Raw genomic sequence first — 20,017 nt, 5'->3', positions numbered from 1 at the left:
CACCAAGGGTGGCGGGTTTGAACCGGGCCCAAGCCTGCTAAACAAGATTCTGTCTATAAAAAAAAAAAAAAGAACCATAATGGTACTTTTTAAAAAATTTCAAGCATTATCAGTAATATCTGGAAAGGGACAATTTTCCCTGTATATGAAATGTAATATTTTGGGGACAGAAAAGGGTACCTATCAACTATCAACGAAATCCCTCTCTAATTAAACACATTCATGAATGAATTCTGGTAACTTGTGAACTTCTAGGCAGCTAACCTAAGTCATAAATTCTATAATCTACTCAGCTAAGAGAAAAGGCTTCTATATGTGGATACTTGAGTTTAAAGGCTAATCAGCAGGAAACTAGTCCTTGGAAGCCATATGCTATGTGTTTATTGGTCATTTCCATTTGAAAAGGTGCATATGAAACATACTTTATTGCATGTGGACAGTATACAGAGATTATAGGTTTCTTTTGAGAATGTAGTTCATTAATCAATCCACAACGCCTGACTATTTTTTGGTTGCAGCCATCATTGTTGTTTGGAAAGGCCCGGGTTGGATTTGAACCCTCCAGCTCAGGTGTATGTAGCTGGCACCTTAGCTGCTTGAGCCACAGGTACTGAGCCTCATTAATCAATTTTTATGGCTACCTCCATGAAATTCCTCTGGGCCAAGAAATACCAAAGCTGATGTCAAGTGCCTTTCCAAAATAAATAAATAAAATGATTTTCCAGTTCAGACTGAAAGGACACACCTACAGGACACTGAGATACAGAGCTGCTCCATTAGCATCAGGTTTCAATTTTGTATGGAATTTATGGAAATTTTATTGCATACTTTTTTTTTTTTTTTGCAGTTTTTGGCCGAGGCTGGGTTTGAACCTGCCACCTCCAGCATATGAGGCTGGCGCCCTACTCCTTTGAACCACAGGCGCCGCCCCTTTATTGCATACTTTTATGTATTTAAAATTATTAATATTTATTTTGGAGAAGCCCCAACTGATACTGTTTTAGGATCATTTCCAAGTCAGTTTAATCTTCGTTGGACACTCCCTTAGATGTAATGAAACTTCAGAACGTCTGTTTCCTTAGTCATTTACTGGGGAGCAAAATGGCTATCCCCGCCCACAAAAATCAAAACCCCAAAATACCCCAAAGCAATCCCGTTACCTTGTCTACTTTCTAAATTACATCTCAGAGATTAACTCTTCTACTTTTGCTAAATAATTTTTAGTAATAATTCAATAACTTATTAAAAGTATAAACTTCCATATAGACCGTTAGCAATAATTTTAGAGGTTCCACCCTTTTCATTGCATAGACTACATTTTACTTTCAGAAAAGACATTTAAAAGACATTTGGGCTCAGGACTTTTGTGGGTTTTTTTTTTTTTTTTTGAGACAGAGTCTCACTATGTCGCTCTTGGTAGAGTGCCATGGTGTCACAGCTCACAGCAACCTCAAACTCTTGGGTTTAAGCGATTCTCTTGCCTCGGCCTCCTGAGTAGCTGGGACTACAGGGGTTCACCACAATGCCTGGCTATTTTTTTTTGTAGTTATCATTGTTGTTTAGCAGGCACTGGCTAAGTTCAAACCTGCCAGTCTTAGTGTATGTGGTTGGCGCCATAACCAATGAGTGACAGGCACCGAGCCAGGACTTTTGTTCCTAACAACAAATCCTCTAGCAAAGGAAATTTTTTATAAATAAATACATTTTCACTGCATTCTTATTCTATTTTATTTATTTTTTTTTGAGACAGAGTCTCATTATGTTGCCCTCGGTAGAGTGCCATGGCATCACAGCTCACAGAGACCTCAAACTCTTGGGCTTAAGCGATTCTCCTGCCTCTGCCTCCCAAGCAGCTGGGACTACAGGCGACCACCATAACACCCACCATAACACTACAGGCTGTTTTTTTGTTGTAGTTGCCATTGTTGTTTGGTACACCCTGGCTGGTTTGAACCTGCCAGCCCCAGTGTGTGTGGCTGGTGCCCCAGGCGTTGAGCTACAGGCACCAAGGCATTTTTTATTATTTTTAATTAAAACAGGGAACGTTTCATGAATTTGCATGTCATCCTAGGGGCATGCTAATTTTCTCTGTATGGTTTCGATTTTAGTATATGTGCTGCCGAAGTGAGCACTGTATTCTTGCAGGCGTCCTCAAACTTTTTAAACAGGGGGCCAATTCACTGTCCGCTGGAGGGCCGGACTATAGTTTAAAAAAAAAAAACTATGAACAAATTCCTATGCACACTGCACATATCTTATTTTGAAGTAAAAAAACAAAATGGGAACAAATACAATCACACCGCCTCATGTGGCCCCCAGGCTGCAGTTTGAGGACCCCTGTAGAGAATATACATTAGAACCAAATTTATGCTTAGGGCTAATTTGTAATCATTATGGAGGTTTGTTTAGTCTACAGGACTTAATGGACCTTTCCAAACATAACTGCTGAATATCAGAAATGGGAAATCTTTTATCATTTATTTAAACTAATCAGACTTGTGAAACAAGAACAAAAGGTAGTATCATCATTATCTCAATGGCTTTTCAAAAAGACATTTTATCAATTTCTTTTTCCCCCCATTTTATCAATTCCTTTAATGGCAAAAAGTAAGATTTTAGAGCTGGAAATACCTTAAAGTTCCTAAATGAATAAATATCTATTCATGATATTAAATTACAAAAATATAATCATTAAATATAAATTGTGTCCTCTCGGTGGTAGCTTTGTAACTTTTACCCTATTTAAGATCTTCTTATAAAAATAGGAATGTGGATTTTATGATTAGAAAAACAAAGTTTAAAAAAAGAGAGGACTGGGCGGCGCCTGTGGCTCAGTGTGTAGGGCGCGGGCCCCATATACTGAGGGTGGCAGGTTCGAACCCGGCCCTGGCCAAACTGCAACAAAAAATAGCCAGGCGTTGTGGTGGGAGCCTGTAGTCCCAGATACTCGGGAGGCTGAGGCAAGAGAATTTTTTTTTAGTTTTTGTCCGGGGCTGGGTATGAACCTGCCACCTCTGGCATATGGGGCTGGCGCCCTACTCCTTTGAGCCACAGGCGCCACCCTAAATTAAATTCTTTACCCACCTACTCACCAGACTCACTTTTCTAGCTTGCTTCCTTGTCTCCATCATGTAGACCAGAAACTTCTGGGTCTTCTTTGAAGTCACCTCTCAGTCTTCCTACTCCCCTTTCCATACCAATATAATATATGTAGTATGTCCTGTATATGACCCAGTTCTGTGGATTTCTTTCTTTGAAATACTTTTCAGTCTTAAACTTTGCTTCCCTCCCTGGCCCCGCCAAACCTATTGATTTTTTTAATTCTAAGTTTCTAAACTCCATTTATCAGCCTACAAAGTGACCATTTCAAAAATCCCTTCCTTAACTACTATGCCTATACACATTGGTTTGGAAATAGAATCAGTCCAGCCAAGACCAGAATAGGTACTGTGTTAACTGCCTGGAGAATAGCTGATAACTTGACATCCTAATGAGAAAAATACACATTGAATATTCCTACACTGAAACTTCTAGAATGCTGACATTCTGCTAAAAGGAAATGCTCATTGGAGTATTTTGGATTTTGGAAAAGGGATGCTCAACTGGCAAGTATAATACAAATATTCTAAAATCCAAAATCTGAAACACTTCTGGTCCCAAGACCAGAAAAAGGAAACTCTAACCAGTATATCTGTAGTTTTCCTGAGGTCTGGAGATAATATAAAGACCAAATCTTTTGAGAAACTGATTTCAAACAACAGAAAAGGCAAGGAGGAATAACAGGAGACTTGGAAAAATCAAGCAAAATTTTTTTTTAACCAATAATTTTTTTAAACCAATAATTTAGACTTTCAAATTCATAATGGAACAGGTATATGTATTGTGAGCTTCATGAAGAACCTTAAATCCTACCAAGAAACCCATTTTTCAAAAATGGGAATTTTTTTTTTGAGACAAGAGTCTATGTAGCCCTCGGTAGAGTACTATAGCGTCACAGCTCACGGTGACCTCAAACACTTGGGCTTAAGCAATTCTCTTGCCTCAGCCTCCCAAGTAGCTGGGACTACAGGTGCTCGCCACAACGCCCGGCTATTTTTTGGCTGCAGTTGTCATTCATGTTTGGCAGGCTGGGGCTGGGCTTGAACCACAACCCTTGGTGTATGTGGCCAGTGCCCTAACCACTGAGCTATGGGTGCTGAGCCAATAAAAGGGGAAAATGTTATATGTGAAAACCAAGTATGGACTAGGAACCCGTAGCACAGTGGTTACAGCACCAGCCACATATACCGAAGCTGGTGGGTTCAAACCCGGCCCAGGCCAGCTAAACAACGACAACTGCAAAAAAAATAACTGAGCATTGTGGAGGGTGCCTGATGTAGTCCCAGCTACTTGGGTGGCTGAGGCAAGAGAATCGCTTAAGCCCAAGAGTTTGAGGTTGCTGTGAGCTGGGACATCATAGCACTCTACAAAGGGTGACATAGTGAGACTCTGTCTCAAAAAAGAAAACCAAGTATGGTATGCCTAAGTGCAATTTGTTAACTAAATGGCTTATAGTGATTGGTTCAATTAATGTAAGACTTTTGATAAATAATGATCAACAATTACTAGTCTACACTAATTTTTATCCATTTGTATGCTTGAGATCCGTAAGTTTAGGAGATATCTTATTATAGTCTTAGGTGTCAGTATTAACCCAATATTAAAACCAGACAAAGAAATCATAAGAAAGCTAAAGACCAATATTTCTTATGAATATAGATGTAAAAGTACCCAATGAAATACTGGCAATTTGAATCCAGTGGCATATAAAAAGAATTATACACCATGACTAAATGGAATTTATCTAAGGAATACAAGATTGATTTAACATCTGAAAATAAATTAATGTAATACTAAATCTTAATAAAAGACAAAAACCATATGATTATCTCTATGGACCAGAAAAGGCATCTGACACAATTCAACACTCTTTTATGATTAAAAATGCCCAGCTAAGAATAAAAGAAAATTCTCTCCACAGGATAAAGGCATCAGTGAAAAACCCATAACCAAGATTATACTCAGGTTAAAGGATAAATACTTTCCTCCTTAGGTGAACAGTAAGATAAGGGTGTCTGTTCTTTCCACTCTTGTTCAACACTGTACTGGGGGTTCTATTCAGGACAATCGGGCAAGAAAAGGAAACAATAACCACCCCAATTGGAAAGAAAGACAACTACCTCTATTTTCAGATAATACGATCTTATATATAGAAAATCCTAAGCAACTCACTAAAAAAACAAAAAACAAAAAAGAACTAAAAAACAAAAGTAAAAGACTTATATCCTAAAAACATTACTGAAAGAAACTGAAGATCTAAATCAATGGAAAGGCATCCTATATTCATAAATTAGAAGACTTAACTATTGGTAAGATGGCAACATTTCCCCAATTGCTATAGAGAAAAAATGAATCCCTATCAAGATGCCAGCTTGCTTCTTTATAGAAACTAACAAGCTGATTCTAAAATTCATGTGGAAATTCAATAAATCCTGAATAGCCAAAATAAACTTGAAAAAGAACAATATTGGAGGACTCACACTTACCTATTACTGTAAAGCTACAATAATCAAGACTGTCCTACAGGCACAAGGATACATATCTAGATCAACGGAATAAAACTGAAGAAGAGTCCAGGGAAAAACCCGTATATCTAAAGTCAATTAATTCACAACAATGTTGCTAATACCAATCAACAGGGAAAGAAGAGTTTTTTCAACAAACAGTGCTGTAATAACTGGTTGGAATGCAGTTGGACACTTATCAGGTTACATCATATACAAAGATTAATTCAAGATGAATCAAAGATCTAAAGGTAAGAGTTAAAACTATAAAATGCTGGGATGGCACCTGTGGCTCAGGGAGTAGGGTGCTGGCCTGATATACCAAGGGTGGCGGGTTCGAACCCGGCCCCAGCCAAACTGCAACAACAAAAAAATAGCCGGGCATTGTGGCAGGCGCCTGTAGTCCCAGATACTCGGGAGGCTGAGGCAAGAGAATCGCCTAAGCCCAAGAGCTGGAGGTTGCTGTGAGCTGTGATGCCTCAGCACTCTACCAAGGGTGACATAGTGAGACTCTGTCTCTAAAAAATAAAATAAAATAAAATAAAACTATAAAATGCTTAGAAGAAAACGGGAGTAAATTTTTATGACCAAGAGACAAGAAGAAGAATAGATAAATTGGACTATATCAAAATTAAAAATGTTTTCTGTTACTAAGAACAAGAAGAAAGTGAAAAGACAACCCTTGGAATGAGAAAGGACATTTGCAAACCATATACCTGATAAGGGGCCATATCCAGAATATATATAAATTCTTAGAACTAAAACATAAAAGACAAACCAATTCAAAGATGTTTAACACCATTAGCCATGAGAGAAATGCAAATCAAAACCACAACAAAAAAATCACTTCACACCAAGATGAATACCACAAAATATAAAAAATAATGTATACTGGCAAAGATGCGGAGAAACTGGAACTCTTAAACATTGCTGATGGGATTAAAACAGTATAGCTGCTGTGAAAAAGTTTGGTAGGTCCTCAAAGTGTTAAACAGAGTTATCAAATGACCCAAATATACCAAATGACTTTGGCATATATTCAAAAGAGCTGAAAATACATATTCACATAAAAATTTGTATGTGAATGTCTGTAGCAGCAATATTTATAGTAGCCAAAAAGTGCAAATAATCAATGTCTATCAGTTGATGGTGACACATCCATTTGGCCACTAAAAGGAATGAAGTACTTACACATGCTATACCTGAAGTATTCAACACGGATGAACCTTGAAAGTAACGTTGTATGAAAGCTAGTCGCACAAGTCCCTACATTGCATGATTCCATACATATAAAACGTCCAGAGTAGATAACAAGTAAAAATAGGAAGCAGATCGGTTGCCTTAGGGTAGGGAGAAGCGGGTGAGGTAATGAGGAAAAACTATTAATGCATACAGTATTTTTTCCTGGGTTAGTAAAAATGTTCTGAAATTAGACTGTCAGGATGGTTGCATAACCCACTACACTTATCAAAATTTACAGAATTGTATATTTTAAATTGATGAATATTTTTTCTTAGAAATGGGGTTCTTGCTTTGTTGCACAGGCTGGTCTCAAACCCCTGGCCTCAAGCAATCCTCCTGCCTCGGCCTCCCAGTGTATTGAGATTGCATGCATAAGCCATCATATCTAGCCTGAAATTAGTAAATTTTATGGCATGTTAATTATACCTCAATAAAGTTGTTAAAAAGAATCCTTCCTACATTTGCTGGGCCAGGTAGAATGCACCTGTAGTCCCAGCTGAGGTGGGGAAAAGAGGATTGTTTAAGCTCAGGAGTTCAGCCTGAGTAATACAGCAAGATCCCATTTTTAAAAACAAAGAAACAAAACAAAAGAATCCTTAATATGTACACATTAGCATGTTAATAGTATACTATGTCCACCTAGGGTTATGCATTTAATTTTTTCCCTTAAAAGCTACATTAGTAATACATTCTTTTACAAAGATAATTAAAGGCCCAGTGTGGTGGTTCACACTTGTAATCCTGGCTCTCTGAGGTGGCCGAGGTGGCTGGCTCACTTGAACGCATGAGATGGAGATGAGCCTGAGCAATAGCTAGACCCTGTTTCTAAAAAAAAAAAATAGCTGAGTATTGTGGCAGATGCCTCTAGTCCCAGTTACTTAGTTATTTGGGAGGCTGAGGAAAGAGGATTGCTTGAGCCCAGGAGTTTGAGGTTGCTGTAAGCTGTGACACCATAGCACTCTACTGAGGGCAACAAAGTGGAACTCTGTCCCCCCCGCCCTCCCAAAAAAGATAATTAATTGTACTTAAGCACGCTGATAATTTATTCATACTTGTGCTTACTCTTTGGCTATATGAAGTAGAAGATAGCTAGATCTAGACACAAAGACATCTTTAAACTTTTTACTAGTCATGTCTTTTTGATCATACACAATTTGGACACGTGTTGTTATTTTATTAAAAAACATCTTGAGCCCTAAGAATGACTTTTTTAGGTTAGGATCAGTGATAATAATCTGAATGGCTACATTAAGAATTTTCAGTCGCAGGCAGGATAGGCACATATTCACAGGCCCAAGACAAAAAATAAAAACGAATGAGAAGAGCTTCACATAAGGACGGCCAACTTCAGCCAGACTCAGGGAGGAGAGCAAGATGGCGGCCGAGTAACAGCTTCCTTGCATCTGGGCACCGTGAGTCTGGGGAGATAGGACTCCAGGCATCTCTGGCTGGTGGGATCTGCCTATCATCACCCCTGTGAGGATACAGGGATTCAGCCAGAAACTTCTGGACCCCAAGAGGAGGACTAAAACAGTGGAAAACCGGCAAGTGGTCGCGTGTGTTCAATCTGTCTAAACCCGCCTGCAACTGTAAGTTCAGTAGTAGTGAGACGGCAAACCGGAAAGGCCTTACCTGTGAACTGTTTTGGTGTCTTTGGACTTGGCACTCAGTTGAACTGCCTTGGGGAGAGCCTGAGCGGGAGTGCGGAGAACTATGGCCATTGTCTAGGACCCCAGTCTGAGCTGCTGAGCCAGACGGAGCTAATAAGTGTTTGGCTGTGGGCCATAGGAGCCATTGTGAGTGATCTGCCCCGGCAAGCTCTGCCCTCAGGGTCGCAGAGCTACAATTGGGTGGGAGCCGGTAACCTAGCAACTGAGTAGCCTAAGGGTGGGGTCTGAGCTGCCTTGCAGACCTAACCCTCAGGGGCAGAGTGAGACCGGTTTTGGCACACTGGGCAAGTGGATAGCCACTTCAAGCAGTGATTCCAGCGAAAAGCACTTTCCTGGGAAAGCTTTTCTGCTCAGCAAGTTTACAAGTTCAAAGTGCCTTTTAAGAGGGTTGAAGAGAGATTTAGGGTGTCTACCTGCTGGGGTTTGAGAAATCAGCAGCCTCCAGTCGTATCAGAACTGTGATTAACATCTCATACCCCAGAAGACCACGTGTTGCCCAGACAATATTCAACAACACATACATACTGCTTTGTTTTTGGTTGTGTTTTTTTTTGGTTGTTTTTTTATTTTGATGTTGTTTTGTTTTTTAATTTCAACCTTTTCCGTACAGATCTTTTTTCTTTCTCAATTTTTCTAGTTTAATTATAATTTCCCATTGCTGCTTTTTTCAATAACTAGAACTTCATTTTTGCTAGTGTTTCTACCGATATTATTTGGTTTTTCACCCAATTTTATCCCCGTAAAGTTTTCTGTTTGCTTGTTTTGGTTTGATTTATAGCATTTTTGTCTTTCCTCTCTACTTGGTGGAGGTGGGGTACTGTGTCTGATCAGGTTAGCAAAGAGCTGCTGACCTCAAGGGAACCACCCAACTGGGCACCCCCAGAAGGTGGGTTTTTTAAGGTTGTGTCAAAGTACCCTACTGTACACCTATACTGCTCTGTCTCCCTCTTTCTGTGCCTCTCTTCTTTTTGTAAATATTCCTTTTACCCACCCCCTCTCCTTTCTCTATTCTTTTTTTCTTTTCACTCGGTCCTCCTTTCTTTCATCACTTTCTTGCTCTTCAACCTTCTCACCCTTCGGGTCCTCTACCAAAAAGACTCATCGAACCCTTAGTCCACAAGCATGAGAACTTAAAGAGCAAAAGGAAGTGAAAGGAAAATTAGGGCAAGGAAACAGATAAAAGAAATCACTCATGAGGAAGAATCAGGAGAAAACTCCAGGCAACATGAAGAACCAGTCCAGAACAACCCCTCCAAGGGACCATGAGGTAGCTACTGCAGAGGATTCCACCTATAAAGAAATGTTAGGAATGACAAAAGGGGAATTTAGAATACACATGATGAAAACAAGGAAAGAAATGATGGAAACAATGAAGGAAATTGCTAATAAAGTGGAAAATAACCAAAAGGAAATCCAAAAACAGAATCAAATAAGAGATGAACGATATGAAGAATATAAAAAGGATATAGCAGACCTGAAGGAACTGAAACAGTCAATTAGGGAACTTAAAGATGCAATGGAAAGTATCAGCAACAGGTTAGACCATGCAGAAGAAAGAATTTCAGAGGTAGAAGACAAAGTTTTTGAGATAACTCAGATAGTAAAAGAGGCAGAAAAGAAGAGAGAGAAAGCAGAACGTTCACTGTCAGAATTATGGGACTTTATGAAGCGTTCCAACATATGAGTTATAGGAATCCCAGAAGGGGAAGAAGAATGCCCCAGAGGAATAGAAGCCATACTAGAGAATATTATAAAAGAAAATTTCCCAAATATCACCAAAGATTCTGACACATTGCTTTCAGAGGGATATCGGACCCCAGGTCGCCTCAACTCTAACCGAGCTTCTCCAAGACACATTGTGATTAACCTGTCCAAAGTCCAGACAAAAGAAAAGACTCTGCAAGCTGCTAGGAGTAAGCGCCAGTTGACCTACAGGGGCAAATCCATCAGAGTGACCGCAGACTTCTCTAATGAAACTTTCCAAGCAAGAAGACAATGGTCATCTACCTTTAATCTACTTAAACAGAACAATTTTCAGCCCAGAATTCTGTACCCTGCTAAGCTAAGCTTCAAAATTGACGGAGAAATCAAATCATTTACGGATATACAAACATTGAGGAAATTCGCCACAACAAGACCAGCTCTACAGGAAATACTTCAACATGTGATGCACACTGACCACCACAATGGATCAGCAGCAAAGTAAGAACTCAGAAATTAAAGGACAGAACCTAACTTCCACATTGATGCAAAAGATAAAACTAAGCAATGGACTCTCACAAAATAAGATGAATAGAATACTACCACACTTATCAATTATCTCAATAAATGTTAATGGCTTGAATTCCCCACTGAAGAGACATAGATTGGCTGACTGGATTAAAAAACACAAGCCATCCATTTGCTGTCTGCAAGAAACACACCTGGCTTCAAAAGACAAATTAAAGCTCCGAGTCAAGGGTTGGAAGACAATTTTTCAGGCAAATGGAATTCAGAAGAAAAGAGGAGTTGCGATCTTATTTTCAGATACATGTGGATTTAAAGCAACTAAAGTCAAAAAAGACAAAGATGGTCACTTTATATTGGTCAAGGGAAAAATACAACAAGAAGACGTTTCAATTCTAAATATTTATGCACCCAATTTAAATGCGCCCAGATTCGGGCATCAGCATACCAGATTTTAGTCTGTACTACAAAGCCATAGTGGTCAAGACAGCATGGTTGGGCGGCGCCTGTGGCTCAAGGAGTAGGGCACTGGTCCCATATGCCGGAGGTGGCAGGTTCAAACCCAGCCCCAGCCAAAAAAAACAAAGACAGCATGGTACTGGCACAAAAACAGAGACACAGACACTTGGAATCAAATTGAAAACCAAGAAATGAAACTAACATGTTACAACCACCTAATCTTCAATAAACCAAACTAGAACATACCTTGGGGGAAAGACTCCTGATTCAATAAATGGTGTTGGGAGAACTGGATGTCTACATGTAAAAGACTGAAACTGGACCCACACCTTTCCCCACTCACAAAAATTGATTCAAGATGGATAAAGGACTTAAACTTAAGGCATGAAACAATAAAAATCCTCCAAGAAAGCATAGGAAAAACACTGGAAGATATTGGCCTGAGGAAAGACTTCATGAAGAAGACTGCCATGGCAATTGCAACAACAACAAAAATAAACAAATGGGACTTCATTAAACTGAAAAGCTTCTGTACAGCTAAGGAGACAATAACCAAAGCAAAGAGACAACCTACACAATGGGAAAGGATATTTGCATATTTTCAATCAGACAAAAGCTTGATAACTAGGATCTATAGAGGACTCAAATTAATCCACATGAAAAAAGCCAACAATCCCATATATCAATGGGCAAGAGACATGAATAGAACTTTCTCTAAAGATGACAGATGAATGGCTAACAAACACATGAAAAAATGTTCATCATCTGTATATATTAGAGAAATGCAAATCAAAACAACCCTGAGATATCATCTAACCCCAGTGAGAATGGCCCACATCACAAAATCTCAACACTGCAGATGCTGGCGTGGATGTGGAGAGAAGGGAACACTTCTACACTGCTGGTGGGACTGCAAACTAGTACAACCTTTCTGGAAGGAAGTATGGAGAAACCTCAAAGCACTCAAGCTAGACCTCCCATTTGATCCTGCAATCCCATTATTGGGCATCTACCCAGAAGGAAAGAAATCCTTTTATCATAAGGACACTTGTACTAGACTGTTTATTGCAGCTCAATTTACAATCGCCAAAATGTGGAAACAGCCTAAATGCCCACCAACCCAGGAATGGATTAACAAGCTGTGGTATATGTATACCATGGAATACTATTCAGCCATTAGAAAAAATGGAGACTTTACATCCTTCGTATTAACCTGGATGGAAGTGGAAGACATTATTCTTAGTAAAGCATCACAAGAATGGAGAAGCATGAATCCTATGTACTCAATTTTGATATGAGGACAATTAATGACAATTAAGGTTATGGGGGGAGGAAAAGCAGAAAGAGGGATAGAGGGAGGGGGATGGGGCCTTGGTGTGTGTCACACTTTATGGGGGCAAGACATGATTGCAAGAGGGGCTTTGCCTAACAATTGCAATCAGTGTAACCTGGCTTATTGTACCCTCAATGAATCCCCAACAATAAAAAAAAAAAAAAAAAAAGAGAAATTTCCCCAACAATCAACAGAACCTAACTAGGTATGAGACCAAAGACAGAAGTTATGCACAGAATGAACACCGACTGCTACCTACACCTCCCGAGATTCTAAGCAATGCCCATCTCCATACCAGACTGGACTGACTGCCAGCATTTTTAGTTACCGTATCACTCTCATTTATAAAGTGTTTTCTACTCACAACTCTGGGGGAAAATGGCTTAATTTTAGCTTAAGTCACTTAAATTGAATAACTTTTCATGTTAACTTGTCAGTGGTGACTTCACAGCTATGTAAATGTTAGAAAGTACTTTCAGTGAGTTTAAATGAGACCAATTTTCCTTAAAAATTTGGGCTCTGTATGTATGTATGTATACATGGATGGGGGGTATATGTTGTACACATGTACCCGTCTCTATCCAATCAAGTATTATATCTTTTTTTTAGTTTTATTTAAATTTTTTTAAAAATTGAGACAGAATCTCACATTATCACCCTTTGTAGAGTACTGTACTGTTATAGCTCACAGCAACCTCAAACTCTCTTGCCTCAGCCTCCCTAGTAGCTGGGACTACAAGTGCCTGCCACAACGCCTGGCTGTTTTATTTTTTTTTTTTAAAGCAGGCCCAGACTAGGTTTGAACACACCAGCCTCGTGCATGTGGCCGGCACCCTAACCACTGAGCTACAGGTGCCTCCTATTTCAATTTTTTTTTTCATTTTTTTGAAAACAGAGTCTCATTTTGTTGCCCTTGGTAGAGTGCTATGGTATCACAGCTCACAGCAACCTCAAATTGTTGGGCTCAAGCAATCCTTTTTGCCTCAGCCTCCTGAATAGCTGCGACTATAGCTAGCCGCCACAACGCCTGGCTACTTTTTAGAGACGAGGTCTTGCTCTTACTCAGGCTGGTCTTGAATTCCTCGGCCTCCCAGAGTGTCAGGATTACAGGTGTAAGCCACTGCTCCTAGCCCCATGTGTCTTCGTGATTCAAACTGCTCTAGCCTTACAATGCATTTAGTGTTTTAACTCTCTTGTATATACAGTATATGCTTTTAAAATTTGTCAGCCAATGAATTAATCATCAACGACAAACCTTCCTGATGATTTTCTATGTAATGCTATAAACACCATCAGTACATCTCAAAGAATGTTGGGGGTAAGAGACAAGCTTTGGAACCATACAGAACCTGAATTCAGATCCCAGCTCAATCATAAGTGACTGAAACTGAATGGCTCTTGGCTTCCTGTGTGTGCAATGGAGATGTTAATGAACACTTTGTTGTGCTCGTGTGATGATTAAAAGTAACATATAAAAAGAATTTAGCACAAGGTCTGTCATCAGAAACTGAATAAATCGTATTTCTTACTTTTATTATTTTGATGACTTTTGCATTTGTGATGCATGTTTAGCTGCCAAGAATACAGATCTCAAGTGAATGCCTTTTGCTTTCCTGAAAACTAGATCAACAGTATGGCTCATATGGTTTCCTATGTGCTTAAGACCAGTTTTTAAAGTTAAAAAATAAAAATAATTTCCTTGAAATCCTACAAAGTGATCTGTCATATACCTTTATATCTGGTCCAACTCTTAAGTGCTTTTAAATCCCATAATCATCTTTCATGTATATGTTTTGGGGGAAAATCTGAGATTATAAAGCCTTCTATATTTGTAAGTTATCATTAATTGCTCTCCCAAGTAGCTTAATTATAATATTCAATTTTTCAGAACCAAATAGTATGTCTAGTTTATAATATCACCAATGTGCGCCTCCCAAGCAGCTTTATTCTAATATTCAGTTTTTTCAGAACCAAATACTATCTCTGGTTACATATCCACAAATTATCTTTACTTTAAAGATCTGTTTTTCCATAATTCTGAAAGACTTTGTAGCCCTACATGAGAAGGAATTTGAATGTTTTCACATTCTGGAGGTATTAACTTATATCTAAAAGCTGGGGGCAGGGGGAACCCTCTATATGCTACACAATTTTTCAATAATTGTATTTAGTTAGAATCGAATTGGTTGATTTAGAATATTTAAGCCACATAAAAATGATATTTATATAAGTGTACTCATAATTTCACCCCATTAAGAATAAGCATTCCACATTTTAAAAATAGGTTTAATTTAGAGAAAAATGACTTCACATTTTTCCTCTGCTTTCTTAAAAAATAAACTGTAAAGACTACTACTAGCAGAGGCAATAAATAGGAATCAATTAAAAATATACAGATAATAAACATGTTACTTAATAACGTTGGAAGGGTACAATGTAAGGTCTGAAAGACAGGACATTAATGATTTTAGAAAATATACCTTTATTACATATAGGTATAGCATTCAAAAAAGGATAGCAAAAGCTATAGCACAAACAACTTGTAAATAATCAACTGGGTTATATCAGCTCCAAATTCCTTCTCTGCATAAAAGATAATGAAGAAAGCAATATTCTCATACTTCTAATTTCACAAAGGGAAGTCAAATCTGCTATCTCCTTCTCAATGAAGCCTATCCTTACCACTCTACTTATGATTTTGAAAATGGCTCTTAATATTTTCTAACATAATTAGTTACAATGTTTATTTATATTCTATTTGTACTCCTGATACAGAATAAGATGTGGGCTTCACAAGAGCAAGAATTTTGTTTTGCTCTCCACTGTATCCTGAAGGCCCACATGTAGCAAATGGCAGGTGCTCAATAAATAATTACTGAATGACTGAATAAGTATATATAACAGATAGAGCAACAAGCATATTAGTATGCCATTTAAGAGATTAATTCTCCAGGTCAGATTGAGAACATTCCTGAATAACGGTTTAAACATCCCACAATTTCAGATTACTCAGCTCACTTAAAGACCCTACCTGCCTGAGTGCGTTCCTATGGCCACCACTGTGCCACTGGGATGAAAATCTGCACAGTGTCCTGGTTCCTAGAAGAAAGACAGACAGCTGTTGGGGAGTACATGAGAAAGTCTCTCTAGATATATGGGGACAGTGGCAAAAACACATGTGAAAATAACTTCTATCATATAAACACGGAATTCTGATCAACTTATTTTAGCTACTGAGAAATACCACATGGACATGAGAAGAAAAAGAATTTCAGAGCGTGAAGGGGATATACTGGCAGAGGGGTGGGGGAAAAGGACAACCAGCGTGTGGACAGGCAGTGGAACAATGATAAGGATGACAACAACCAACATGTGTATAGTTCTTTAGAGTCTGCAAAGAACTTGTATACACCTTTTGGGCTAGAAAAGGTGGATATCTGGGTAGGGTAGGGAGAAAATACAGGGAAAGACCACTCAAAAAGAAGATAGTACAGTCTGTTAGTGAGCAGCACTTAAGGAATCTAACTGTGACACCCTGAAAGGCCCAAATATTCCCATGAAAATAATCTTCCCTAAATATGTGTAATCTCAATGATTTTTTTACTGCTGAAACTGATAGAAAAATTGAGCTTTTACCCTGCTAACTTGCTTCTTTAAAGTGGGTTCATGTTATACTTTGAGACTAAATATTCCCCTTACCTCCAGCCCCTTTATTAACCACAGAGAGATAAACACTTGGTTTAAATCAATGCTTAGTTCTTTTTTCTTTGCTGCCCCTGACTACCAGTGTGAAGAGTTTCTGAGGGGAAATTAATCACATCTTTCTTCACTCACATCTACGAGCCTTGTCCATTCCAGCCTGTGTTCCACTGAGTTCCACATGCACACCTGCCTGTCCTGAGCACATGTCAAGAGCAAATCTTTGAAGGGATGTGTGGCAAGACCCCAAAGCTCATCTGTATGACCCTGAAAATAAAAGACACTCCTTGTTATAATAACTAAAGGGTGCCATCAAAAATAATCAGTTAACAGTTATTATTCAGCTTACCTGTACTTCTATTTGGAAGCCATCATTAAATGTTCCCCGTAAAATAAAGTTTCGTGATGTGCCTACTAAAAATTGATCTGCTTTTCCTTCTGCTACGGCTCTTATTGTGCCGTATTGGTCAGGAACCTAGAAAAAAATACATTTTCAAACTCATTTATATATTAACATGCATTAAGTGCTATCCAACGATTGCATTTAATAGCTGTAGGCAATTATGGGGTAATTGACAGAATTCTAAATTTAAAGATAAGAGGGAAAGTCATACGAATAACTTTAATTAATTTTATTATATACAAGTCATAATGCCTTATCATCTTTCTTTGTGTGACTTAACTTTAAATATAAATACATAAATAAATACATACATATTTATATATTCTATTTCTTTATAGAGACAGAGTCTCACTGTGTTGCCCAGGCAAGATTAGACCTACTAAATTTATATTCTGTATTGCAAGAGTTAAGAGGTAAGAGTATGGAAAGGAGTAAATTCTATTATAGCACATGAAAACTGTGGTCTCATTTTATTACCTATATATATTACTTTGGATACGTCACTTAGCCTAAGAAAAATTTCTTTATCTGTAATATGGGGTTAATAATACAGGTTCTATCTTCTCCTGATTGTTGTAAGGAAAAAAATATTTTCACCACAAAGAAATGAGAAATGCATGAGGTGATGATACACTAAATACCCTGAGTGAATCATTACACAACATGTATGTGTGGAAACATCAAATTAGAGATGTTTGCATAATGACAATGTATCAAACAAACAAAATAGAGAAACTAAAAATTCCTTTGTAAACTAAGAGATACTATATTACAAAGTATTATAATTAATAGGAATTCCTTGGGAGATCAATTTCATTTAACACTATATAGCTGGAACATTCTCAGTGAATATTATACTAATAATAATCCCAAAGAAGGATTCTCTCTGAAACAATGCCATTCTTTTTCCTTTAGAAAGGAGGATTCGGAACGACTCCTAAAAATACAAAAAGAACTAAATTCTAAGAGTAACCCAAATTTATGTTAGAAATGGAAAAGGAAGGAGTGAACTAGATTGTATACCTTTGATCACAAAGGATATGAATTATCTGTGGAGAAAAGAAAGAGTACTAGGACTGGCATTTCTACTATGAACTTAAAGTTGTGATTAAGCAACTTTTATTATCTATCTTCTTGAAAATAAAACCCAAGAGCAACACTATCAGGATCCTCTTTTAGAGATGATTTTGTTTGGAAAGCAAACAAAAAATACTGAGAAAATACTGCATAGAAAAAATACTGAGCATAAATTCAAATTTTAAATCACTACCAAAAAAAAAAGAAGCAATATTATTCTCTGAGATTTGCTCTTGCTTTAAGAATCATTTCTCTAAAATAACGTTCTTTTTTTTTTTTTTTTTTTGTATGGCCCTCGGTAGAGTGCCGTGGCCTCACACAGCTCACAGCAACCTCCAACTCCTGGGCTTAAGCGATTCTCTTGCCTCAGCCTCCCAAGTAGCTGGGACTACAGGCGCCCGCCACAACGCCTGGCTATTTTTTGGTTGCAGTTTGGCCGGGGCCGGGTCTGAACCCGCCACCCTCGGTATATGGGGCCGGTGCCTTACCGACTGAGCCACAGGCGCCGCCCTAAAATAACGTTCTTAACCATTTCACTTCCTGAGACCTCAATTCAAATACCACTTTCCTGAAGCACATAATCTCTCTCAGGTTTTCTGGATATAGTTGGTCCATGCCACGAAGCAGACACACACAGAAGTAGTGATTATCATTAAGCCCACTTTTTAAAAGAGTGCTTAAAAGTTTTTAAATTAAACTGGCTGTTTTGAATATCCTGCACTTAGATACAGCATTCAGTGAATGAATGTTGAATTTTAAGTTTGTACTGTTCTATTTTTGGATCACTAAAAATATCTCAGAATAGGCAAATTATTCTGTTTAATCTTTTTAATTTTTTCAAATTACTTTTTTGTTGTTGGGTTTTTTTTTTGGAGACAGAGTCTCTCTTGCTCAACCTTGGTAGAGTGCTGTGATGTTATAGCTCACGGCAACCTCAGACTCTTGGGCTCAAGCGATTCTCTTGCCTTAGCCTCCCAAGTAGCTGGGACTACAGGTGCCTGCCACAATGCCCAGCTGTTTTTTTTTTTTTTTTTTTTAAGAGATGAGGTCTTGCTCTGGCTCAGGCTGGTCTCGAACTTCTGAGCTTGGGCAATCCAACCGTCTCAACCTCCCACAGCGATAGGATTACAGGCATGAGCCACTACGCCCAGCCTATTTTGTTTAATGAATGGTTCTTTGGGGGTGTTTTGTTTTTTTTTAAGTTATCCATGTTATTAAGGTTATGAAATTATGAGAATGTACACCAGTTTCCCAGAAAAGTTACCTTAATGTGGGACAAAATACATGCATTTAGAGGATTTACTATGTTTATATTCTATTTCCATCCTTACCTCTATTTCTCTTTCAGGATTCAGGTCATGATCCCATAGAATTATTTTTCTGTCTTTCCCTCCTCCAGTTAATAACATCCCATTTCTCATCTGACAAAGTGTGAACACACTGCCATCATGAGCTTTGATTTGTTTGCTGATTTGATATACACCTAACATGAGGAAAAAATAAAAATACTAGTGGTAGCACTTTCCATTAGATTTTAGGGTCATTTTTTGAAAGAAAACTTCGGCAGAACTACAAATTATCAGAAAGTTCAAGTAACTCAATCAGAAACTTAGTAAAGCTTAAGACTTAATAAAATCTTTGCTTTATGTCAACATTTACTCTAAAAGTATTTCAAAAATTTTTCTAACAAAAAAAGAAGCCAAAGTAGTTACAACAGAGAATACAGTTATGTACCAGCTTCAGAACTTACTGTTGTATACTATCTTGTGGTTAGGGTAGGTATTACTCCTCTGGTTTTAGAGCTGACAACACAAGAAGTACAGGAGTGGATTAGGTAATATTAAAATTACCTAATATCAAAGCGGTGACTGGGATTCAAGTCTCCTACTTCGATGTTCCTTTAACTTTGCAAAATACCTTTGTTTCCTGCTAAAGTAACCATTATTTAGCATTAAACAACCACTGTTAACCTGGAGGCCTTCTGCTGTGCCAAGGATTATCCCTGTTATTTGCTGAGATAGAGGGACTATGGAAGGTTCTGGGACAAAGGTGGGCACTGGAGCAGCTTTTGACCAACTGGCAGAGAATACTTTCTGCATTTTAAAAACTGAGTCAGTTGTACCAGTGTGATGGCTAAATGGATAGCCCTGTTTTCTTGTATACCCATAGCACTTTCTAAGTATTTGGGGAGTAATAAGGTGAGCACATAAAAAATATTTTAAGTAAAACACATATGGAGTCACTGATTATAGTTTGCCCTCTTTTTTTTTTTTTTTTAAGTGTGTGTTTAAGATTATAGTACTCA

General features: G+C 38.2%; 1 protein-coding gene and 1 pseudogene across 6 annotated transcripts in view; both read right to left on the bottom strand.

Moving 5' to 3' along the window:
- Nucleotides 1–20,017, bottom strand: part of EML4 (EMAP like 4) — a 259,337-nt gene that overhangs the window by 20,759 nt on the left and 218,561 nt on the right. For all 6 annotated transcript variants that reach the window (XM_053587448.1, XM_053587443.1, XM_053587447.1 and 3 more), the window contains 4 exons: nt 19,044–19,195; nt 16,582–16,707; nt 16,368–16,499; nt 15,565–15,632 (listed from right to left, as the gene is read on the bottom strand). In XM_053587448.1, the coding sequence (XP_053443423.1) occupies nt 15,565–15,632; nt 16,368–16,499; nt 16,582–16,707; nt 19,044–19,195 (478 nt within the window). The remainder of the gene's footprint in view (nt 1–15,564; nt 15,633–16,367; nt 16,500–16,581; nt 16,708–19,043; nt 19,196–20,017) is intronic.
- Nucleotides 2,032–2,132, bottom strand: LOC128585168 (uncharacterized; annotated as a pseudogene).

Source organism: Nycticebus coucang, chromosome 4 (assembly GCF_027406575.1).
Source record: "Nycticebus coucang isolate mNycCou1 chromosome 4, mNycCou1.pri, whole genome shotgun sequence".
Lineage (NCBI taxonomy): Eukaryota > Metazoa > Chordata > Mammalia > Primates > Lorisidae > Nycticebus > Nycticebus coucang.
Note: the sequence above shows the minus strand (reverse complement) of the source record. Positions and strands in the feature narration are given on the sequence as shown.